The following is a 25,766-nucleotide window of genomic DNA, read 5'->3' as shown; positions in this document are numbered from 1 at the left end:
TGCCTAGAAAGTTTGATCACAGTTGAATTTAAAAGTAATGGATTGGCTGGATGTGGTGGCGCATGCCTTTAATCCCAGCACTCGGGAGGCAGAGGTAGGAGGATCACTGTGAGTTCGAGGCCACCCTGAGACTCCATAGTGAATTCCAGGTCAACCTGGGATACAGCAAGACCCTACTTCGAAAAACAAAAACAGAAAAAAAAAGTAATAGATTGATGTGCTTGGTGAAAGATATAGAACTGAAAGATGTATGATTTATCACAGGAAAAATTCATGGCACTGAAACAATAGAAAAGATGCCTGTGTGTGATATTCACCCAGGAAAGGCTGAATGAGTAGGAATGTAAACTCTTTTGAAAGAAGATGACTGAAAGAAAGGATTCTGAAGGCTCAAGGTTAAGATTTATTTCCAGCCCAGTGTGGTGGTGCATGCCTTTGATCCCAGCACTTAGGAGGCAGAGGTAGGAGGATTGTCATGAGTCTGAAGCCATCCTGAAACTACACAGTGAATTCTATGTCAGCTGGGGATACAGTGAAATCCTACTTTGAAAAAAAAATTCCTCCCTAAATTAACAAAATGGCTGGGTCACTGCACACCTGGTAGTGGTCTTGGAAGCATGAAAAATGCATGAAAGTGGATCATGAAGTGCATGTGGTTCTAAGGGCCACTGCTGATACGCAGCATGGGAAGCAGGACAACACTCCTTTATTGAAGGTCAGAGAGGCCAGCGGACATAGCTGAAGGCAGACTGTGGTGTGCAGGTGAGACCTGAAGATGTTTTGGATATTCCAAGACTATGCAAAAGCTATCATGGAATACTACTGGCTTGGGATGAAAGTTTTCCTCTGGCTACTCAGCCCAGCAGGAGGGATGGAAATTAAAAATCCAAAGAATGTCATCACTGGTTATGGATGTTGGGACTTAAACAACAAATGTTTGATGTTTACGTAATGGTTAACTATTTTTTTTTTTTCCCCAAGGTAGGGTGCCACTCTAGTTCAGGCTGACCTGGAATTTACTATGTAGTATCAGGGTGGCCTCAAACTCATGGTGATCCTTCTACCTCTACCTCCCAAGTGCTGGGATTAAAGGCATGTGCTACCACGCCCAGCTGGTTAATAATTTTTTTAAAGATATTATTTTGGGGCTGTAGAGATGGCTTAACAGTTAAGGCACATGCCTGCAAAGCCTAAGGACCCAGGTTCGATTTTCCAGGTCCCATGTAAACCAGATGCACACGGTGGTGCATGCATCTGGAGTTTGTTTGCAATAGCTAGAGGCCCTGGTACACCCATTCTCAGTCTCTCACTCTCCCCCATCCTCCGTCTCTAATAAATAAATAAAATCTTTAAAAAAGATTTATTTTTTAAATAAATCATTTTTATTTATTTACTTGAGAGAGAAATAGAAGCAGATAAGAGAAAATGGGTATGCCAGGACCTTCAGCCACTGCAAACAAACTGCACTACCATGTGCATCTGGTTTACATGGGACCTGGACAATCAAACCCAGGTCCTTAGGCTTCACAGGCATGCACCTTAACTGCTAAGCCATCTCTCCAGCCCTGATGGTTAATAACTTTTCTTTTAATTTTTACTTGTTTATTTGAGACAGAAAGAGGAAGGGAGGGAGAGAGAGAGAGAATGAGAATGGGCACACCAGGGCCTCTAGCCACTGCAAACAAACTCCAGACACATGTGCCACCATGTGTATCTGGCTTATGTGGGACCTGAAGAATCAAACCAGGATCCTTAGGCTTTGTAGGCATGATGCCTTAACTGCTAAGCCCTCTCTCCAGCCCTGGTTAATAACTTTTGTATTGGTCTACTGTCTCCTTGTTATGACATTGCAATGAAAATGTTTATCTGTGTCATTATGTGTTAGAAGTATGTAATTTACTCTGATTTTACAAAACTCACAGTTAAGAGACAGTCTAGAGGCCAGATGTGGTGGCATATGCCTTTAATCCAAGCACTTGGGAGGCAAAGGTAGGAGGATCACTGTGAGTTCAAGGCCAGCCTGGGACTACAGAGTGAGTTCCAGGTCAGCCTGGGCTAGAGTGGGACCTTACCTCAAAAACAAAACAATGAGACAGTCGTGAATCTCAGATGAGACTTGAGACTTTGGATCAGTTTTAAAGTTGGTAAAGTGCTGGAGAGATGACTTAGCAGTTAAGGTGCATGCCTGTGAAGCCTAAGGACCCATGTTCAATTCTTCAGGTCCCAGGTAAGCCAGATGTACAATGGTAGCACATGCATCTGGAGTTCATTTGTAGAGGCTAGAGGCCCTGGCACGCCCATTCTCTCTTTCTCTCAAATAAATAAATAAATAAATAAATAAAATCTTTAAAGTTGGTAAAGCTTAGGGAACCTTTAAATTTGGAGTGAGTGCAATTTGCATTGTGGTTTGACCATAAATCTATGGGGGCCAGGGGCAGAATGTGGTAGTTTGAATATGATAGTGTAAATGTGTGGCCCTATAAACACAAATGTTTTATTAAAATTGAGTTTGCACCTTCAGCTCCTAGCAGGCAGATTCCTGCTATAGGAGGGTGTATCACTGGGCGTGTGTCTGAATTCTAGCTCAGACATGGTGGCACATACCTTTATTCCCAACACTAGGGAGGCTAAGGTAGGAAGATCACCATGAGATTGAAGCCACCCTGAGACTGAATTCCAGGTCAGCCTTGGCTAGAGGGAGACCCTACCTTGAAAAAAAAAAAAAAAGTATGGGGAGAGCAGTTTGAGCTCTGGGGGTTGGTGTTTGCTTGCCTGCTCTTTCCCGGCCTGATCTATGAAGGGAGCGAGCTTCTTCTGCCATTGATGGACTTTCCCCTGGATCTGTAAGTTGAAATAAACCAATTCCTCCCATAAACTGTGTCTTGTAGATTTGTTCCAGCAATGCAGAACTGACTACAACAAATTAAGGTAACAATCCTTCTAAGTAAAAATTAAAATAAAATAAATAACTATAAGATACCTGTCACTGGACTTTGTAGAAAATGAGAACTTATATGATTAAACATGACTATAATAATATTAGTCAGTTGGCCTGCTTCCTTAAGACTCCTAGCCTCTGGATTCAGTAGTATCAATGGCCCTAAATCACAGAAGAGCTACTCAGGAACACAGCATACCTCCCTGTAGACATTGTACCCAGGCCACTTGTCTGAATTTCATCAGTTCTCCCAGCTCAGGGTCCAAGAAGGTCTTGGAGCTGGACCCTGCCTGTGTGCTGCAGGAGCAGGCCTTTGGCTCTGGGCTTCCTGAATGACCGGCTCCTGGGTTCCCAAATCCTGGTTCCCCTGCACCAGATGTACGCACAGAAAAGTAGCAAGACCCAAGGAGATAAACCACCCCTCACACTTCAGCCAAGGCCCAAGTGAAACCACAGAGGAACTGGGGAGATGAGCAAGAATGCTGCTTTCATGATGAGCCTGACAATCAGTGCCAGGGTGAAGGAGACAGACACTGAGGATACTCTACACTTGCCAAAGCAGAGATCCAGAGGCTCCTAAGAGCTCATCACTGAAGGAGACTTAAAACACACCCATCATGGCTCAGGGAATTTTGTAGATGAGGGGGTGGAAAGAGTGTAAAAGCCACAGGTTGGGATGTCATACCAAGAGGCACTGCTCCCCCACCCCACCCCACCCCAATAACTAACTGCTGCTTTCACAAAGCATAATCCACAACATCATAGAGAATGCCAGCAACCCCACTGAGAAGGACCCTCAGTGGAATGGGGGGAGGGGGGGAGAAAAATGATGGTACCAACACATGATGTATCCATAAAAAATATGTTCTTATTAAAAAAATGTAATGAGAAGGTATTATGATTAAAATACATTATGTATATAACAAATGCAAATAAAAAAATCAGACTGAAAAAAAAAGGTGGTCTTGGCTCTCTGTCCTCTTACCTATACCACAGCCATTCAGTATAAGAGAAGAGACAACTACAAATTTACAATTTGGACAGTGGAGGCCAAAGCTCCTCTCTAACAGACTGTTGGAGGTTAACATGAAGTGTTTGTAGCTTAAACAAAACCAAGGACTATTGATTTTTCTGCCTCTTCTCCTGCTGAGAGCAGTAATAGCAAAAATCTGATTTAGACACTTAAATTCAAGTACCTTCCTCACCAACTGAGCAATTTTCAAGTAATCACACTTCTGACCTTACCCAATAAGAGTACTTTTAAAGCCAAGTTTTGGGGCCAACTATTTAGTTTTCAAAGATGCATAAGGAAAAAGGTAAAAGTGTTGGCTATCTTGCTGGAAACTGTACTTGTGCTTCACTGCCTAGGATACGGGGTTGTCCACCCACAGCCCTCTTGATCTATCTGAATAGGACAGTCACTCCTCTTGTCTGATACATAACCTGCTGCTAATGCTGTTCTGAACTCAAAGGAATGATGATACTCATGATGGCTAGAGTCCTAGAAAAACTCACAGAATTGGGTGAAAAGAGGGAGACTACTGGAAACATCATAGATGTGTATCTGTCAGAATCATCTACAGAGCTTGTGAAAACAGAATTTTCTGAAAACCAACTTTAGAGGTTTTGACTCAGTAAGTGTGGGGTTAATCTCAAGACTGCATTTCTAACAAGTTCATAGGTGCCGAGAAGACACTTAGAAAACCACTGCTATAAAATACCAACAAGTTACCGGGACTGGACACCTACAATTTTGTCCCCCATGTAGAAAACGTCTCTCCATTACAGCCCCTTATGGGGATAAGAACAAACGCACATCTGCCCTCAATCTGAAAGTCAGTACTAATGCGCTCCAACAGGTTTTCTTTAAGAACTACAGAATCTGAATGTCCAGGATACTGGGAAAGCCTGTAGGTTTTTACAGGTCAAAGTTTTCTCTCCTTTTTTTTGTTTGTTTTTCGAGGTAGGGTCTCACTCTAGCCAGGCTGACCTGGAATTCACTGTGTAGTCTCAGGGTGGCCTCGAACTCACGGCAATCTTAGCTCTGTCTCTTGTGTTCTAGGACTAAAGGCATGCACCACCACTCCTGGCTTCAAAGTGTTCTCTTTAAAAAGACGTCATATTCAAGCACAGTGGTTCACACCTGTAATTCTCACATGCAGGAGAAGGTAGAGGCAGAAAGGGTGTGAGCTCAAGACCAACTTAGGTATGCAGTGACTTTTAGACCAACCTGAGCCGAACAGGGAGACTCTGTGTAAAAGAAGAAAAAAGCCGGGCATGGTGGTGCATGCCTTTAATCCCAGCACTCGGGAGGCAGAGGTAGGAGATTGCCGTGAGTTCAAGGCCACCCTGAGATTCCATAGTGAATTCCAGGTCAGCCTGGGCTAGAGTGAGACCCTACCTCAAAAAAAAAAAGAGTGGGAGAGGAATAGAGAGATGGCTTATAGGTTAAAGGCAAAGCCTGACGGCCTGGGTTCGATTCTCCAGTACCCATGAAAAGCCAGATGCAAAAAGTGGCACATGTATTGGAAGTTCATTTGCAGTGACAGGAGTCTCTATGTACTTTTCCCTCTCTCAAAATAAGTATTGAGAAAAAAAAAGAGAGGGAGGTTGGATGGAAGGGGAGATTCTTTGAGGCTGAGGTAGAGCTCAGTGGTAGAACATGCACTTAAGTTTAAGTTAGGCCTTAAGTCCAACAGAGGAAAGAAAAGAGGGGATGAAAATGGAAGAGAGATATACTTTGAATTTAGAAGAGAATTTTCTAGCAGTGTCAAGACAACAGAATTTAGGACAGATATGTAGGGGAGGTTCTCTCATCTTCCAAAGTGTACACCCATACTACCTACCAGCTGATATTAAGAAAACAAAACATTCAGCCATATATAATAATGAATTTAATAACGTGCAATTGTATCTTTGCATCAAGTTGTGATCATTTTATATTTGCAATGCCATTTGTGGTCAGAAAGTACGTGCTTTAAGTCCTCCATTCTAGATCCAAAACTTGGGGAACTGTATCACTCAGTCAGTTGATTGTAATGGCCTTGTGTTCTTTTATATTGGACAAGAAGGAGAACGACTGATCCTAAGAGATTCCTTTGTCTAAACAAGGTCTGTTGTATGAGTGTAGGGCTTGGGGGGGGGGGACTTAATCACATGTACTGATACACAGGAGGTCAAAGCCGTAAGAATCAAGGTTCCTGGAAATAAATCAGTGAAAAGGCATGTTTTCTTAAGATATTTATCTTTAAAATGTGTGTTTTCAGGGCTGGAGAGATGGCTTAGCGGTTAAGTGCTTGCCTGTGAAGCCTAAGGACCCCGGTTCAAGGCTCGGTTCCCCAGGTCCCACGTTAGCCAGATGCACAAGGGGGCGCACGCATCTGGAGTTCGTTTGCAGAGGCTGGAAGCCCTGGCGCGCCCATTCTCTCTCTCTCCCTCTATCTGACTTTCTCTCTGTGTCTGTCACTCTCAAATAAATAAATTAAAAAAAAAATAAAAAAAAAATGTGTGTTTTCAAAATAGAAAAATGTGTGTTTTCCACCAAAGGATAACAGCAATTCCTAACTAACTTGTTTCTTAGTTACTGCATCACAGGAAGGTACTACCATGTTGAAGTCTAGTGTGTGTCTCATCACTGGTCTTTATAGTTTAGAATAAATCGAAAGGAGAATCTCCAGTATCATCATGTGCAAATGCCTCCATTCTCTTTGTGGTTTTGGTGCATATCTGCTAAGAAATAAATTTTTAAAAATTCACTAACAAATGTTACCAATATTCACAAGGTATTCATCATTTGGGTACTGCTAAACTTTTACCTAGTATTAGTCAGGCTCATCAATTGGTGAAAAAGAATGCATTCAGTATTAAAACCTAGAAATATAAGTCATACAATGTAGTAGTTTAATGAAGATTGTTTACATAACTGCTATACCAGAAAGCCATGGTGGAAACCCATCTGCATCCACAGGAACATACTTTGTTCTTCTGGCTGTAAATAAGTTGGATCACACTGTCTTATTCACAATTCTAGCTAGGGGAAGGAACTAGTATTGAAAGACATAATGGTCAATTCTGTCTATAACTGATGTTTAGGAAAAAGCACTTTTCACTGTTTTAAATGGTCAAACACTGATTTGTGAGAGACAATATTAACCTAAGCAGTCACTTTACAAGTCATGTTGAGACTTGGGTTGAGGTGTTAATATTCTGAGCACATGTTATATTCATGAAAAACAAAAATATGGGAGAACCTTCTAAAAGAACCAATATTTTAACTGTATAATGTTAGGGACTTCAAAGTAGCAACAAAGGATGCTGAAAATGTGTTACTTTTACTTTGGTCAAAATTTTTATGATCCAATTTCTTAAAATTTTGTATTTTCAGTCTTGGAATTAGGAATATCTGTATGGATATATACATAATTAAAAGTGTAATTCTGAAATATTCAATAACTAAATTTGTTTTCTGGAAAAAAAAAAAACGAAAACAAAACAAAACTTTCCCTACAAAACACCAAATATATTTGGGGGTTGGGATAATGGCACCAAAGACAAACTCTTTTGGGGGTTTCAGACATTATTGTAATGGGAGAAAGAAAGCAGGAACTATTCCCTCTTCTCAGCCCAGGGCCACTTTCAATTCCCAGAGTGCTAGGCCTGGTGAGAGCAAGGCCAAGAGCGAGAGTGAGGAGAGGTGGGGACAGGCAGAGTTCTGGGAGTCTAAAATACCTGTGATCACTACAGTAATGTTAGGAATAGATGGGTACAAGAACAGAGAAGAGAAGTGTGTGAATTGAGTACATGCAGGGAAAATAAGGCCTCAAACATAAACTAGACAATTCTAAGATGCCCTTCATGGTAGCTCTGAAGTTGTAAATGGGTTACAGGTGAATGTGATCTTTTGTTAAAAATGTATTTATTTATTTGAGAGAGAGTCAGATAGAAAGAATGGGCATGGCAGGGTCTCTAGGCATTGCAGACTCTCAACACATGCCCCACCTTGTGCATCTGGCTTATGTGGATACTGGGGAATCGAACATAGGTCCTTAGGTTTCACAGACAAGTGCCTTAACTGCTAAGCCATCTCTCCAGCCCTGAACCCCGAGTATGATAATCTTAATAGTGTCTGGAAAGGAGGTGGAGTATAGGCGCTCTGTTTATCTATTTACTGTCTACCCAGAGTTCTCTAAAAACACATCATCACCAGGTTGCCCTGGCCTTGCCTTGGAGGCCTCAGCCTGTGCACTCACATAACCTTCAGGACTAGAACAATGAAATGAAAATGCTGGTCTACAGCTACTGTGAATCACCGCTTTGAAGAAGAGCCCCAGGACAAAACCTCTATTCCAAACTGAGATCAATTTACCAGAGATTTATAGGCCTTGGGCAAGGCTTCATTACAAGGACTCAATCATTCAGTCATTTACTCATTCAACCGACCACTTTCACTGAGAGTTGAACAGTAAATAACTTAGGGGAGAACACATGGCTCAGTGGATAACAACATAGGACTTCCCAATTTAAGCTTGAGTTTGGCTTCACTACTTGCTGGCTCTGTGACAGGGACAGGCTTTTCATCTTTCATGACTTGTGCATATAACTATTAAATCTTGGATAATAAAGATTAAGTAAAGCTGGGCATGGTGGTGCATGCTTGTAATCCTAGCACTTGGGGGAGAAGATTAAGTAAAATCATAACACAGTTTCAAACTGTATACAGAACCTTTCAAACATATGCTAAAGGGTGCATAAAAGCACTGAATAAATATAGTACACCCTCCTGGGGTGTTAATTTTACTAGATGGTAAATGATCACAAGTATTTATTTTATAGTAAACAAATGTAACAACTGTTCATGGTGGTACATGCCTGTTTTCCCAGCACTAATGCTGAGGAGCAGAAACATGTCTGAATCCAGCCTGGGCTACATAGCCAGAACTTCTTTTCTTTTATTCTTTTTTACCTTTTTGGAGACAAGTATGACTATATAATAGTACCTTAAAGCAAAAACTCATGTGAATGTTTTTTGGGTTTGTTTTGTTTTGTTTTGAGGTAGGGTTTCACTCTAGCCCAGGCTGACCTGGAATTCACTATGTAGTCTCAGAGTAGCCTCTAATTCATAGCATTCCTTTCCTTCAGCCTCCCGAGTGCTGGAATTAAAGGCATGCACCACCATACCTGGCTCATGTGAATTTTTTAAAAATACTTTCATGTATTTATTTGCAAGCAGAGGGAGGCAGAGATGAAAGAGAGAATAAGAGAGAAGAGGCACACCAAGGCCTCTAGCCACTGCAAGTGAACTCCAGATGCAAGGGCCACCGTGCATTGGCTTTTACATGGGTACTGGGGAATGGAACCAAGGTAGTTAGGCTTCGCAGGCAAGCGCCTCAACTGCTGAGCCATCTCTCTAGCCCTTCAGGAGAATTTTGAAGGCAAGATACATGGTAGCTGTGGGATATTTTTTCCCCCACAGACTCAAGAGACAAATTCTCCTTTTCTACTTTGATAGATGTTTCCAAAGCATTGTGTAATGGATACAAATAGCAACCATAACTGCTACTATAGACACTTGTTCTTGATCAACATGTCTGGTTTTGTACCAGTACCATGCTGTTTTTGTTACTATGGCTCTGTAATATATCTTAAAATTAGGTATGGTGATACTGCCAGCCTTATTTTTGTGGCTCAGAATTGTTTTGGCTATTTGAGGTTTGTTGTGCTTCCAAATGAATTTTATTCTTGTTTTTTCTACTTCTGTGAAAAATGCCATTGGAATTTTGATGGGGATTGCATTAAATGTATAGATTTGCTTTTGGTAAAACTGACATTTTTACACTATTGATTCTTCCAATCAAAGAATATGGGATGTCTTTCCATTTCCTACAGTCTTCTGCAATTTCTGTCTTGAATGTTTTAAAGTTTTATTGTAGAGCTCCTTCACTTCCTTGGTTAGGTTTATCCCAAGGTACTTTCTTTCTTTCTTCATTTTGAGACAATTGTGAATGGGAGCGATTACCTAACTTCATCCTCAGCATAGTTGTTATTAGTATACAGGAAGGATGCTAATTTCTGTGTGTTTATTGTGTATCCTGCTACATAGGTGAAAGTGTTTATCAGCTCTAACAGTTTGCTGGTAGAGTCTTTAGAGTCCTCTATGTATAGGATCACATCATCTTCACGCAATGATAACTTGACCTCTTCTTTTCCAATTTGTATCCCTTCTATTTGTGTCTCTTGTGGCAGTTTGATTCAGGTGTCCCCCATAAACTTAGGTGGTCTGAATGTTAGGTCCCCAACCAATGGAGATTTGGGAATTAACACCTCCTGGAGGCGGTGTATTGTTAGAGGCAGGCTTATGAGTATTATAGCCAATTTCTCCTTGCCAGTGTTTAGCACACTGTCCTGTTGTTAGTGCCCATCTGATGTTGGTGAGGCGGTGATGTCCATCCTCTGCTCATGCCATTGTTTCCCCCTGCCATCAGGAAGCTTCCCCTCAAGACTGTAAACCAAAATAAACCTTTTTTCCCCCACAAGCTGCTCTTGGTCAGGTGATTTCTGCCAGCAATGCGGACCTGACTGCAGCCCTTGTCTTACTGCTATAGCTAAGACTTCTAGTATATATGTATTACATAAAAGTGGGACAGTGGACACCCTAGTCCTAATCCTGAGTTTAGTGAAAATGTTTCTAGTTTTTCTTTCCCATCCACTGGAGAAACAAAATTACTCTGTGGGACTTGGGACAAAATTAATTAATTAATTAAGCTTTTCTATACAGGCACTGCTCTCTTGTTGCTTACAAACTCTGGACCTCTCCAGTTCCTACCCAGAAGTCCTATGACACCAGGAGCTACAGATAATGGAGTGAAATAATGAACTCGTTGTGAATCATACTTAAGTGATATATAATATATATATGTATGGATGGATGTATATATACATGTATGTATATGTATGTCTGTGTATATATATGTATGTATGTATGTATGTATGTATGTATGTATGTATACATATATGTATGTTTTTTGAGGTAGGGTTTTACTTTTTCCAGGCTAACCTGGAACTCACTATGTAGTCTCACTCAGAGTGGCCTTGAACTCACAACGATCCACCTACCTCTGCCTTCCAAGTGCTGGGATTAAAGGTGTGCACCACCACGCCTGGCTCGGTTATATTCTTGTAACTCTAATAAGCACATGATAGTGAGCCATCAGCTCAACTGAGAACACAGATAAGGTGAGCAGGAGATAGACTGGAGAGATCTGAATGGTCAGGTCATAAAAATCGCCTACTGTAAGCTAAGGAGTTTAGATTCTTTCCAAAGCACAGTGACAAATCACTGAAGTGTTTTCAGCACTGGACTTGGTGTGGGCAAATTTTCAGATTAGAAAAAAGCAATTCTGACTGCTATGTAAAGAACAGACTGGAGGGGCTAGTAGCTTGGCTCAGTAATAGAGTGTTTGCCTAAAAGTACAAATACAATGACCTGGGATCAGTCTACCTTGTGAGGTAAGGGAGATGGATTACAGGGAAGTATTTAATAGGAGTCGGGAAGACCAGTTTAGGGCAATTTTAATAATTTTAGAGAGAATAACAATGGATGGAAGGATAAAGCTGAGATGGGTGGGGAAGGGTATAATATGGGCAATGTAAAGGTTTGAATTTGTCTTTGTAGGAAAAGTCATTTCCTACCTATTGGTAGTTTTTTTAAAAAATTATTATATTATTATATTCATGTTTTTATTTTTATTTATTTTATTTATTTATATTATTATATTATATTATTATATTCATGTTTTTATTTTTATTTATTTATATTATTATATTCATGTTTTTATTTTTATTTATTTATTTTTAGTTTTTCGAGGGAGGGTCTCACTCTAGCTCAGGCTGACCTGGAATTCACTCTGTCATCTCAGGGGGGCCTTGAACTCACAGTGATCCTCCTACCTCTGCCTCCTGATTGCTGGGATTAAAGGCGTGCGCCACCACGCCCGGCTATTTTATTCATTTATTTAAGAGACAGAGAATGGGCGACAGGGCATCCAGCCACTTCAAACAAACTCCAGATACATGTGCACCCCCCTTGTGCATCTGGCTTATGTGGGTCCTGTGAATCAAACTGGAATCCCATGGCTTTGCAGGCAAACGCCTTAGCCACTAAGCCATCTCCCATTCCCCCATTAGTAGTTTTGCAAGTGAAAGAATACCAAGCATGGATGAAGCTACACCAAGACTGGAATCCCTTATTCAATGCCAGCCAGATAAAACTGGTTACAGCTGCTAGGAAAACAAGATGGTGGTTCATAAAAAAATAGAATTAACATACAATCTAACAATCGCAACTCTGGACATATGTCTCAAAGAAGTAAAAGCAAAGTCCTGAAGAGCTGTCCATGAACATTATTGACAGAAGTCAAAGGATAAAAGGAACCCAAGTGATAACTAACAAATGGATAATATAATATACTATTTATGTGTTTATTTTCTTTACTTTATTTTGGAGACAGGGTCTCATGTCTCAGGTTGGCCTCAAACTTAACAATGTAGCCAAAGATGGCATTGAACTCTGTCCTCCTAACAGCGTTCTGCTGGGATTACAGGTGTGCACCACCACACCTAGATAAACTATGATATTTCTATCCTATGAAATATTAATCGGTCTTAAAAATGAAGAAAATTCTGACATATGCTGTAACATGTACGTACCTTGAGGACGTTAGAGTGAGTGAAATATACCAGTCAGAAGAGGGTAAAGACTGCATGATTCAATTTACATGAAGCATTTAGAGTAGTCATACAGAGGAAGCAGAATGATGATAGCCAAGGCTAGGGGAAGGAGGAATGGGACGCTAGGATTTAATGGACAGATGTTACTTTCTTGATGCAAGGGGGAAAAAAATGACTACAAGCAACTTAAAGGACAGAGTTTGGGCTGGAGAGATGGGTCAGTGGTTAAAGGCACTTGCTTGCAAAATGCCCGAGGTTCAATTCCCCAGTACCACATAAAGCCATATGCACAAAGTGGCACATGTGTCTGGAGTTCGTTTGCAGTAGCAAGAGGCCCTGGTGCTCCCAATCCTCTTTTCTCTCTCCCTCTCAGCTTACAACTATGTGTGTGTGCGTGTATGAATGAAACAAAAAAGATTACTTGACATTTGTACTTTGCTTATTCTTTGCGAAGACCTTTCATGGGAGCTTCTTTTCTCTTCTTTTATTATTTTTATTTGTTATTTATTGGAAAGAGAGATAGAGACAGAGAATAGGCATGCCAGGGCCTCCCGCCACTGTAAATGAACTCCAGACACACGTGCCACCTTGTGCATCTGGCTTACGTGGGTACTGATTTCCTCTGTTCAGTAAAGACTCCTCAATGGTTGGAGAAAAGCCCCAGAGAATCGAATCTGGGTCTTTAGGTTTCAGAGGCAAGCACCTTAACCACCAGGACATCTCTCCAGCCCCTTTTTCCTTTTTTTGATGTAGGATCTCACTTCAGCCTAGGCTGACCTGCAATTCACTCTGTAGTGCTAGGCTGGCTTTGAACTCACAGCAATCCTCCTACCTTTACTTCCCAATTGCTGGGATTAAAGGTGTGTGGCACCACTCCCAGCAAGTTCTTTTTTTTTTTTTAAAGGCTCTGTTTATTTAATTCACTTTTTTTTTTCTTTATTTATTTGTAAGCAATGAGAAATAGAAAGAAGAGAGACAGAAAGTAAGAAAGGGCATGCCAGGGCCTCTACCTACTGTAAACAACCTCTAGACACATGTGCTATCATGTGCATCTGGCCTATGTGGGTTCTGGGGAATTGAACCTAGGTCCTTTGGCTTCTGTGGTGGTTTGACTCAGGTGTCCCCCATAAACTTAGGTGTTCTGAAGCTAGGTTCCCAGCTGATGGAGATTTGGGAATTAACGCCTTCTGGAGGCAGTGTATTGTTGGGGGTGGGCTTATGGGTGTTATAGCCAGTTTCCCCATGCCAGTGTTCGGCACACTCTCCTGTTGCTATTGTCCACCTTATGTTGGCCAGGGGGTGATGCCTACCCTCTGCTCATGCCACTGTTTTCCCTGATATCATGGAGCTTCCCCTTGAGCCTGTAAGCCAAAATAAACCTTTTCCACTAGCTGCTCTTGGTTGGGTATTTCTACCAGCAATGCAAACCTGACTGCAACAGCTTCACAGGCAAGTGCCTTGACAACTAAGCCATCTCTCTAGCCCTCTTTTTTTTTTTTTTTAAATTATTTATTTGAGAGGGAAAGAGGAAGGTGGGGGGGGGGAGAATGAATGAGTATGGGAGCACCAGGGCCTCCACACACTGCAAACCAACTCCAGACACATGTGCCACCTTCTGCATCTGGCTTTACATAGGTAATGGGGGAGCCAAACCTGGGTCCTTAGGCTTTCCAATCAAGTGCCTTAATATGTGAGCCATTTCTCCAGCCCAAGTTTCTTTTCTGTATAGTAACTGAGGAGATAGCCTTTATTTTCCAGGTGGAATGACTGACATCAATTTCCCCCAAGGCCACACTATATAGCAGAACCCCAACTAACCAAATATTTTCTGAATTACAAAGTCAATGCATTTATTATTTTTTTTCTTAATTTATTTATTTATTTGAGAGAGAGGAAGGGAGAGAAGTAGTCATAGAAAGAGAGAGAGAAAATGGGTGCACCAGGGCTTCCAGCCACTGCAAACAAATTCCAGATGAGTGTGCCCCCCTGTGCATCTGGCTTACTTACATGGGTCCTGGGGAACGGAACCTGAGTCCTTTGGCTTCGCAGGCAAGCACCTTAACTGCTAAGACATCTCTCCAGGCCTTCATTTGTTTTTTCGAGGTAGGGTTTCACTGTAGCTCAGACCCACCTGGAATTTACTATGTAGTCTCAGGGTGGTCTTGAACTCACGGTGCTCTTCGTACCTCTACTTCCCAAGTGCAGGGATTAAAGGTGTGCACCACCAGGCCTGGCTCATTTGTTGTTTTGTTTGGTTGGTTGGTTGGTTGGTTTTTCAAGGTAGGGTCTAACTCTGGTCCAGGGTGACCTGGAGTTAACTCTGTAGTCTCAGGGTAGCCTTGAACTCATGGCAATCCTCCTACCCCTGCCTCCCGAGTGCTGGGATTAAAGGCGTGCGCCACCACACCCAGCTTCCATTTGTTATTTTTTAAAATAAGTATTTATTTATTTATTTGAGACAGAGAGAGAGACCGACAACCAGACAGAAAGAAAGAGGAAGAGAAAGAGAATGGGTGTGCCAGGGCCTTCAGCAGCTGCAAGTGAACTCCAGACAAATGCACCACCTTGTGCATCTGGCTTACATGGGTCTTGGGAAATTGAACCTGGGCCTTTTGGCTTTGCAGGTAAACGCCTTAACTGCTAAGCCATCTCTCCAGCCCTCAATGCATTCATTGCTCTGGAGTATATGGCTGTGTCTTGGACAGCACAGTAGTTAGGGCCTCAGGTGAGCTAGAAATTCATGGCTAACCTTCCTGTGATGTTGAAGCTGATTTCCTCTGTTTGGTAAGACTTCTCAGTGGTTGAAGACAAGCCTCAGAAAATTTATGAACTATTTTTACTATCATTATAAATACTCTCCTTATTTTGAAATTTAACAGGCCCTTTTTAGCTGTGTATATGCGTTGCTAGGAATTTAACCCAAGGTCTTACATGTGCTGGGCAAGCACTCTGCCAGTAAGTCACATCCCCAGCCCTTCTCTTTTGCCTTCTGAGGTCAATCAAGTCCTGACTTACCAAAAAAATAAATAAATAAAAGGTGGGGGGGAGTGGTAAAACACACATAACAAAGTCATTTACTATCTTAATTATTTTTGAGCATAACTTAGCTCAATAGCATTAGTGTATTAATGTGGTTGTGCAGCACTCATCACTGTCCATTCATAGAATGGTTGAAATTTTTGCACTAGTCAGCTGCCTGAGTGTTCTTTTGCTCACCTGGATAGAAATCCTAGGTAGGCCAGGAAGAACTCCTCAGCGTCTCTTCTCTGGCAGCTTTTGCTTCCCCGGGTGTTTGCCAGCAGTGAGCAGCAGCAGTAGGCAGGCAGGCAAAGCAGAAGCAGCTGGACCCTCTAGCATCGCTGTCCTCATGCCACCGTAGGTTCCTGTGCCCATAGTCCTGAAGATTTGCTAGCTCTCAGGACTCTCCTGGTGACCAGGGCCCACAGGCTCTCTTCTCTGGCTCCTTCCAACCTTATCCTTCTTTAGTCAGCTCTACGCTCTTGCCATCTCTTTTGCTCCATCTGCTTCCCTTATTTCTGCCCTGGCCACTTCTCCACTATCATCATCATTATTATTTTTTTTTTTAAAGGTTGGATCTTGCTGTAGCTCGGGCTGATCTGGAACTCACTCTATAGTCCCAGGCTGGCCTTAAACTCACAGTGCTCCTCCTGTCTCTGCCTCCCGAGTGCTGGGATTAAAGGGGTGTGCTATCACACTCGGCTCTTTCTGCCCTGGCCACTCTTAAAGTTTTGGTGTGCATCTTCAGCAGTAAAGTAGCCAGCTCAGTGGCCACTGTGAGCTGGAGAACTGAGCAGTCTGCTCAGGAATCGGGTTCAGTGAGAAAAGTTTAGGCATGAGCACCACTCCTAGGTCGGGGGAGGGATCCATAAAGCCTGCTAGGCCAGTCTGAATCTGTGGACACCACAGCAGCCATACACTAAGGCTGGACCATTTATTCAGCCACCAAGCAGCCACTGCTGCCACTCCACTGCCCACTGCTTTTTTCTCAGTGTGACTGCCTCAGCTCACACTACTGAAAGTAGGCAAGAAAGGGGCTGAGCTCCACCAGAAGAGGCAGCACAGGAGGGTGTCTTTCAGCTGACTCACTGAGTAAGCTGGAGCAGCCTGCTTATGTATGGGAAGAGGTGCTCGGACCAATCACAGCCATGCCTCTTAGCACCAATCAGTCATTAAATCTTGTGTTTTGGACCAATCATAGCCTCGCCTTTTAGTACCAGTTGCAGGAGTCCATTCCAATAGGAAAAGTACCACCCCTCCCCCCCACCCCTGCCACCAGGTACAGATGGTTGCAGGGTCATCATCACCTTTCTTTCCTTCAGGCTTCTGACAGCAAAAAGCCTAGTACAAACAATCTCATAACAACTCTGGCCAAGGTTATACCTCCTGGCATGTGCCATCTTTGTGTGTTATCTAACTCATGGTATCCAAAGAGGGTCCCAGATTCCTGGTGCTGGTATAAGGGTACCTGACTGGCTAAAGGACTGATAGTCCTTTTGCTCACAGCAGTCAGGCCAGCAAGAAAGTACCCAATAGCTGCTAAGTAGGGAGTCAGATTGCCACCCCCTAACATCTTTGCTTGTTTACAAGAAAATGAACATCAGAAGGAATGCTTATAAATTCAAAACAATTTCATTAATACTAGCCTCAACTTTAACAATCCTCTAACAATGCTTAACACTTCCCCAGTGATTCCTTATCTGTTTAGTTTACATCTTGCAAAACTGAAACTTTGGAACCAGGTGTGGTGGCTCATTCCTTTAACCCTAGCACTCAGTAGGAGGAGCAACAAGAATTCAAGGTCAGCCTGGGCTAGAATAAGACTCTGCCTCAAAAAACAACAACAACAACAACAACAAAAACCAACCAAACAAACAATAACAACAAAACCTAAAGGCAGGGCTGGAAGGACGGCTTAGCGGTTAATGCGTTTGTCTGCAAAACCAAAGGACCCAGGTTTGATTCCCCAGGACCCACCTAGCCAGATGCACAAGGTGGCGTATGTGTCTGGAGTTCATTCACATTGGCTGGAAGCCCTGGTGTGCCCATTCATTCATTCTCTCTCTCTCTCTCTTTCTTCCTCTCTCTCTCCCTCTCTCTCTATCAAAAAAACCTAAAAGGTAAAACCGAAACTCTGTACTTGTGGTCTTAATGTAAAAGGTTTTCCTCCATAGGCTCATGTGCTTGGTTGAGTACCTGGTCCCCAGCGCGTGGCACTGTTGGGGAAGGTTGTGGAACCTCAGGAGATGAAGCCTTGCTAGATAGAGAAAGTGGGTCACTGAAGTGGGACTTGGGGTTTTATAGTCCAGCCCTGCTTTCTGACTGCAACTTAGGTAATGACCCAGCTCCCCGCTCCACACCTCCCCTGCCATAATGGAGTGTACCCCCTGGAAATGGTTAAGCCAAACTAAACTCTATCCTTTTATTTTTTAACCGATTACACTCTTTTATTCCCTCTCTCCTAGTCCTGTTTCCCTGGGGCCCTCCTCTATGGGGTACTTTAAAAAACATTTTATTATTTATTTCAGAGAGAGAAAGGGCAGATAGAGAGAGGAGTATGGGTGCACCAGGGCCTCTTGCCATTGCAAATAACTCTAGAACCATGCACCACTTTGTGCATCTGGCTTTACACAGTACTGGGGAATTGAAACTGGGCCATTAGGCTTTGCAGGCAAGTTCCTTTAATGGCTGAGTCATCTCTCCAGCCCAAACCCTACCCTTTAAGTTACTTCTAGTCAGGCTCCCCCAACCTCCAGGCTTTTTTTTTTTCCTTTTCCTGAAACAAGAAAGTAACATCTACCTATGAAACCAAAACTTCCCATTCCTCCTTCCACTAACCCTTGGCAATCAACATTCTATTCTGCCTTCTCTCTCTGAGTATGACTACTCTAAATGCTTCATGTAAATGAAATCAGTCTTTGTCCTTTTGACTGGTTTATTTCACTCATGCTAATGTCCTCAAAGTTCATACATGTTATAGTACATGTTAGAATTTTCTTCCTTTTTAAGACTTTACCTTTGGAAAAAACATTTTGTGAGGGAGGCCTCTGAAACACTCTTTACTGTGTGACGGTGGTTGTTGGTGGTGGTGGTGTATGTGTGTGTGTGTTTGAGGTAGGGTCTGTCTGGTTCTATCCCAGGCTGACCTGGAAATCACTATGTAGTCTCAGGCTGGCCTCAAACCCACAGTAATCCTCCTACCTCTGCCTCCCTCCCAAGTGCTGGGATTAATTAATGGTGGGCAACATCATTCAGCCAGGCAGGATAAGAAGAGAAGGGAAGAGAGAGAATGAGCACACCAGAGTCTCCAGCCACTGCAAACGAACTACAGACGCACATGCCACCTTGTGCATTTGGCTTTACGTGAGTACTAGAAAATCAAACTTTGGTCGTTAGGCTTTGCAGGCAAACGCCTAAACTGCTGAGCCATCTCTCCAGTCCTCTGCTGGTGTGCTTATAGGACAAGTTTTAGAAACAACCTGACAGTGGGCTCTCTGACATGCTTCCCTTCACTCAAACAGTTTAGGAGGTTATACAATGTACACAGTAAAGTGCACAAGGAGGAGTTTAAGAAGAATCTGTGGTACACTCCATTAGTGTCACTACTGGGACAAAATTTTCCCATTCTCCCAACTCCAATCTTGCTACTAAGACCTTTATCAACTTTGATCCTCTTTCCCCACGTCTTTTCTTTTCATGGCTCATACTTTAAAAATTTTAAATTATTTATTCAGCTAGTTAATCAATTACTTAAGTTCTGGTGCTGGGAACAGAAGCCAGAGCATCTTGCATGATAAGCATGTATTTTAACACTGAGCGATAGCTCCAAACCCTGAACATACCTTTGTGACCTAGTGTTTGTTTATAACTGTTATTTCACCTTGATTTATACTCACTGATATTTCTGAAGGCTTATGGCATGCTAATTAGCATGCTAAACACCTGACATACATGTTCTCATTTATTTCCATTGCTACACATCCTGCCTGCCTTTCCTTATTTGCAAATAATAATAACTATTATTAGGCACTATTACACTAGCTCATATAATTCCTACAGTAGCACTGTGAAGTAGAATAATATAATGTCTTCCATTTTATACAGAACAACATCATGGCTCAGCAGTTAAGGCACTTGCCTGCGAAGCCTAAAAACCCAGGTTCTATTCTGTTCTCCAGGTCCCACATAAGGCAGATGCACATGCTGGCACATGCATCTGGAGTTTGTGTACAATGGCTAGAGGCCCTGGTGCACCCATCTCTCTCTTTCTCTCTCTCTCTCTCTCTCTCTCTCTCTAATAAATAAATAAAAATAAATCTTTAAAAACAAAAACAAACAAAATCTCTTGCTTGAAGTTGAGTAAAAGAGAAAATGCTTTCTGGAGAAGTACTGTCCTACATCAGAGTTAATTTCAATTTTTATTTTATTTTTTAAAATTAATCTATTTTTAAAAATTTTATTTATTTACAATCATAGAGAGAGAAAATGGGCACGCCAGGGCCTCTAGCTATTGCAAACAAACTCTAGATGCATGTGCCACTTGTCCATTGACTTTGCAGGCAAACACCTTAACTGCTAAGCCATTTCTCCAGCCCAAATTAACTTATTTTTTATTAACACTTCCATGATTGTAAACAATATCCCATGGTAATGCCCTCCCCCCGCCCACTTTCCCTTTGAAACTCCATTCTCCATCATATCCCTTCTCCCTCTCAGTCTCTCTTTTATTTTGATGTCATGATCTTTTCCTCCTATTATGATGGTCTTGTGTAGGTAGTGTCAGGCACTGTGAGATCATGGATATACAGGCCATTTTGCATCTGGGGGGAGCACGTTGGAAGTCAATTTTTCTTAATATCTCCCCTTCCCTTCCTCCCTCTTATTTTTCTCTATCATTTATTTATTTTCAGTCTTTGAGACCGGGTTTGCTCGTATCTCAGATTGGCCTGGAACTCACTATGTAACTTGGGCTGGCCTACAATCCTCCTGCCTCAGCCTTCTAAAATGCTGGTATTACAGGTGTGAGTCATCACCATACTTGATTTCAGAATTTATTTTTTAAATGATTTTATTTTCATTTATTTATTTATTAGAGACAGAGGGAGACAGAGAGAGAGAAAGAATGGGCATGCCAGGGCCTCCAGCCATTGCAAACAAACTCCAGATGCATGTACCACCATGAGCATCTGGCTTAAGTGGGACCTGGAGAATCGAACTGGGTCCTTAGGCTTCACAAGCAAATGCCTTAATTGCTAAGCCATCTCTCCAGCCCTGAGAATTAATTTTTTTAGGGAATAAGGTAAAGTAGTCAGGAAATAATGGCATTCTAAACAAAGGGGCAACATACATAAAACAGAGAAGAAAGAAACAGGTGAGTTTACACACCTTTACTTCTAGCACTTGGGAGGCAGAGGTAGGAGGATCACTGTGAATTCGAGGCCAGCCTGAGACTACATACTGAATTCAGGTCAGCCTGGGCTAGAGCGAGACCTTACCTCAAAAAACAAACAACAACAAAAAAAAGAGATCAGTATCACATGGCCTAGGTTCAAATACCTAATTTTGATTTGTGATGTCTACTGTGACTGATTTTCTTATCTGTGAAATAGTAATAAGTTATAACATGTAGAATTTGCTTTAAGAGGAAAGTGAACTAGGTATGTAGAAGTGTCCAGCACAGCCAGGCCCATGATAGGAGTTCAGTAAGTAAGTGGCACCTCTCTTCCATCACATTTGTTGACAACTCAACAATCCTTAATCAAGAATGCTACTTCCGGGGCTGGAGAGATGACTTAGCAGTTAGGACACAGGATTGTCAAGCCTAAGGACCCAGGTTCGATTCTCCAGGTCCCACGTAAGCCAGATGCACATGGTGGCACATGAATCTGGAGTTTGCCATAGCTAGAGGCCCTGGTGTGCCCATTTTCTCTCTCTTTTTCTCTCTTTCTCTCCCCCTCCTTCCCTCCCCTCTGTCACTAATAAATAAATGAAAATAAAATCCTAAAAAAAAAAGAATGCTACTTCCGGAACTAGAGAGGTGGTTCAACAGTTAAAGGCACTTGCTTGCAAAGCCTGGCAGCCTAGGTTCAATTCCCCAGTATCCATATAAAGATAGACGCACAAAGTGCCACATGCATCTGGAATTTGTCTGTAGTGTTAGGAAGCCCTGGCATGCTCATTCCTTCAATCTCTCTCCATGTAAATACATACATACATATAATAGAAGTTTTTTTTTTTGTTTTTTGTTTTTTTTTTTAAAGAAAGTTGGGCTGGAGAGATGGCTTAGCGGTTAAACGCTTGCCTGTGAAGCCTAAGGACCCCGGTTCAAGGCTCGGTTCCCCAGGTCCCACGTTAGCCAGATGCACAAGGGGGCGCACGCGTCTGGAGTTCGTTTGCAGAGGCTGGAAGCCCTGGCGTGCCCATTCTCTCTCTCTCCCTCTATCTGTCTTTCTCTCTGTGTGTCTGTCGCTCTCAAATAAATAAATAAATAGTTTAAAAAAAAAAAAAAAAAAGAAAGTTATCAGCCAGGCGTGGTGGTACACACCTTTAATCTCAGCACGTGGGAGGCAGAGGCAAGAGGATTGCTGTGACTTCGAGGCCAACCTGAGACTACAGAGTGAATTCCAGGTCAGCCTGGACTAGAGTGAGACCCTCCCTCAAAACAAACAAACAAACAAACAACAAAAAGTTATTTCCACTGCTACTAGACCTTAAATAGGTCTTCTCCAACTTCTGAAACTCCCAGGACTTTTTGAAGTGACTCAGTAAGTAACATGCTTAACTATCTTCCTTGAAATAAGACCAATACTCAGAACACTCACCCGTGTAGGCCATGTTCTTAGGGTTGCCATAAGGAGCCCCAGGCTGCACGGGGCTGTAAACAGGGTTCATAGTGGAAGACTGAGGATCCTAGAGAGAAGACAAAGAAAACAGCATTGGTGTTAACTGCTCATTCCCACCTACATCAGCTTCTCTACTGTGCTTATGCTCAAAGAGAAGCATCACAGTATAGGCACGAGAAGACTAAAACACAAATGTAAACTAGATACTTTTCCCATTTTACAGACAACAGTGAGGAGCAGAGAAACTTACAGCCCATGTTGTCACCCAGGAGCTTTCGGCTCTCAGGTCGTGTTAATCCCAGTATCCCATTGACAGTTCTGCCACTAGTGTAGCATTGGCCAAGTCATTTCCCTTTCTGTACTTCAATGTCCTGATGTTAAAGAATTAGACTACAATCTCTGGGGTCCTTTCTAACTCTTAATGTTAGCTCCAGAACTGGAAAATGAAGTGCTCGTATAGCTCACTAAGGGAGTTTGGGTGCCTGGTGATGAGCTGCTAGAAGGAAGAAGCAACAACTGCCTTACACATTGCTTGCACCTGCAAAGGACCAGTTACTAGCAGCCTCAGAAAAAAGGAGGGAATTCACTGCCACTGAATTTTTTTTTTTCAAGGTAGGGTTTCCCTCTAGCCCAGGCTGACCTGGAATTAACTATGCAGTCTGAGGGTGGCCTTGAACTCACAGCAATCCTACTACCTCTGCCTCTCCAGTGCTGGGATTAAAAGATGCATCACAGGGCTGGAGAGATGGCTTAGCGGTTAAGCGCTTGCCTGTGAAGCCTAAGGACCCCGGTTTGAGGCTCGGTTCCCCAGGTCCCACGTTAGCCAGATGCACGAGGGGGCGCACGCGTCTGGAGTTCGTTTGCAGGGGCTGGAAGCCCTGGCACGCCCATTCTCTCTCTCCCTCTGTCTTTCTCTCTGTGTCTGTCACTCTCAAATAAATAAATAAAAAATGAAAAAAAAAAATTAAAAAAAAAAGATGCATCACAGGCTGGAGAGATGGCTTAGCGGTTAAGCGCTTGCATGTGAAGCTCAAGGACCCCGGTTCAAGGTTCGACTCCCCAGGACCCATGTTTGCCAGATGCACAAGGGGGCGCACACATCTGGAGTTCGTTTGCAGTGACTGGAAAACCTGGCACACCCATTCTCTCTCCCTCTCTCTATCTGCCTCTTTCTCTCTCTGTGTGCTCTCAAATAAATAAATAAAAATGACAAAAAAAAAAAGTTTAAAAAAAAGATGCATCACCATACCAGGCGAAAATCTTTTTTTTTCTTTTTACTTTTCAAGGTAGGGTCTCTCTCTAGCTCAGACTGACCCAGAATACACTATGTAGTCTCAGGGTGGCCTCACACTCTGGCAATCCTCCTACCTCTGCCTCCCAAGTGCTGGGATTAAAGCCCCCTGCTTTTTTTTTGTTTTGTTTTTCGAGGTAGAGTCTCACTCTAGCCCAGGCTGACCTGGAATTCACTATGGAATCTTAGGGTAGCCTCAAACTCATGGCAATCCTCCTACCTCTGCCTCCCAAGTGCTGGGATTAAAGCGTGGGCCACCATGCCCAGCTTTTTCTTTTTTCTTTATGTGGGAGAGACAGAGACAGAGACGGGGGAGGGGAGAGGACTGGCACATAGGACTTAATAGCCACTGTAATTAAACTCCAGACATGTGCACCAACTTGTGTGCATGAGACTGTGCATGCTTGTATCACCTTATGTGTCTGGTATACTTGGGACCTGGAGAGTCAAACACAGGTCCTCAGGCTTCACAGCCAAGAACCTTAACTGCTAAGCCATGTATCCAGGCAGCCACTGAACGAGCATTTTAATGCAAAAAGGAACCAGTCAGGCATGCAGGCCATACAAGTACCTGCACTCATGCTCACAAACATACGCACATCGTGTACACCAAGATAATTTTAAAATATTATTTTGGAACTGGGGATGGTGGTACATCCTTTAATCCCAGCACTTGGGAGGCCAAGGTAGGAGGCTCACTGTGAGTTCAAGGACACCCTGAGCTCCATAGTGAATTCTAGGTCAGCCTGGGCTACAGTAAGATCCTACCTTGAAAAACCAACAAAGCAGGGGGGAACAGAACCAAGACTTCTTTCCAGTTTATTCACTGCAAAGAAATAAACTTGGAAATGTGTGTGTGGTATTTTCTGCACAAGTGCTCTATTAATTATCTTAATGAAGTGCGGTCTCCATTCTGATTAGTGGATAATCTGTCATTAAGCCCTACCACCAGCCAATCTGTCCCACCTTGTTTAGAGAGCCATTTCGTACACATAGGCTGACATGTGTTTGAAAACGTGGCTCCAAGTATATTACTTACACTCCATAAAAATCACACAATTCCCTCCTAACTAACTTTACATGATAGATGGGCAATTTTTTAGGTCATTAACTTTTCCTATAGCACCTCAGGATAGGAAACAAGTCAAATGTTGAAAGCAGGCAGTGAACATCTGGCTTGATGACAACTGCTCTGCAACTAATTAAGTCTGTCCAGGGTTCTGGAATGAGAGGTAAAGAAAGGATGTGTTCCCAAGGACAGGAGCTAGGACCATCAGACAGGCAAAAGGGAAAATGCCACTGGCCAATTTCAAAATCCAGGACTTTCACAAATCTACCCAATGTGCAGCCTTGGATAAACAGGCTGGATAAAACTAACACTCATCTATAAAAACAGAACTATGGCAATTTGAGGATAGTATATGCATTTCAACTTAACTTAGAAAAAACATTCTCAAGCTGGAAAGATGGCTTAGCAGTTAAGGTGTTTGCCTGCAAAGCCAAAAGATCCTGGTTCGATTCTCCAGGACCCACGTAAAGCAGATGCACAAGGGGGTGCATGCATCTTGAGTTTGTTTGCAGTGGCTGGAGGCCCTGGCATGCCCATTCTGTCTGTCTGTCTGTCTCTCTCTCTGCCTTGTTCTCTCTCAAATAAATAAATAAAACATATTTTTTCTAAAAAAAGAAAGAAAAGGGCTGGAGAGATGGCTTCGCGGTTAAGCGCTTGCCTGTGAAGCCTAAGGACCCCGAGGCTCGGTTCCCCAGGTCCCACGTTAGCCAGATGCACAAGGGGGCGCATGCGTCTGGAGTTCGTTTGCAGAGGCTGGAAGCCCTGGCGCGCCCATTCTCTCTCTCCCCCTCTATCTGTCTTTCTCTCTGTGTCTGTCACTCTCAAATAAATAAATAAATAAATAAATAAATAATTTTAAAAAAAAAGAAAGAAAAAACATTC

General features: G+C 42.6%; 1 protein-coding gene across 3 annotated transcripts in view; it reads right to left on the bottom strand.

Moving 5' to 3' along the window:
- Fam168a (family with sequence similarity 168 member A) overlaps positions 1-25,766 on the bottom strand; it is a 178,674-nt gene that overhangs the window by 60,584 nt on the left and 92,324 nt on the right. For all 3 annotated transcript variants that reach the window (XM_045145031.1, XM_045145032.1, XM_045145033.1), the window contains exon 2: positions 22,504-22,591. In XM_045145031.1, coding sequence (XP_045000966.1) covers positions 22,504-22,573 — 70 coding nt within the window. In that variant the 5' untranslated portion in view covers positions 22,574-22,591. The remainder of the gene's footprint in view (positions 1-22,503; positions 22,592-25,766) is intronic.

The sequence above is a fragment of the Jaculus jaculus genome, chromosome 3 (assembly GCF_020740685.1).
Source record: "Jaculus jaculus isolate mJacJac1 chromosome 3, mJacJac1.mat.Y.cur, whole genome shotgun sequence".
Taxonomy (NCBI): domain Eukaryota; kingdom Metazoa; phylum Chordata; class Mammalia; order Rodentia; family Dipodidae; genus Jaculus; species Jaculus jaculus.
This window is presented reverse-complemented; position numbering and strand designations above follow the sequence as displayed.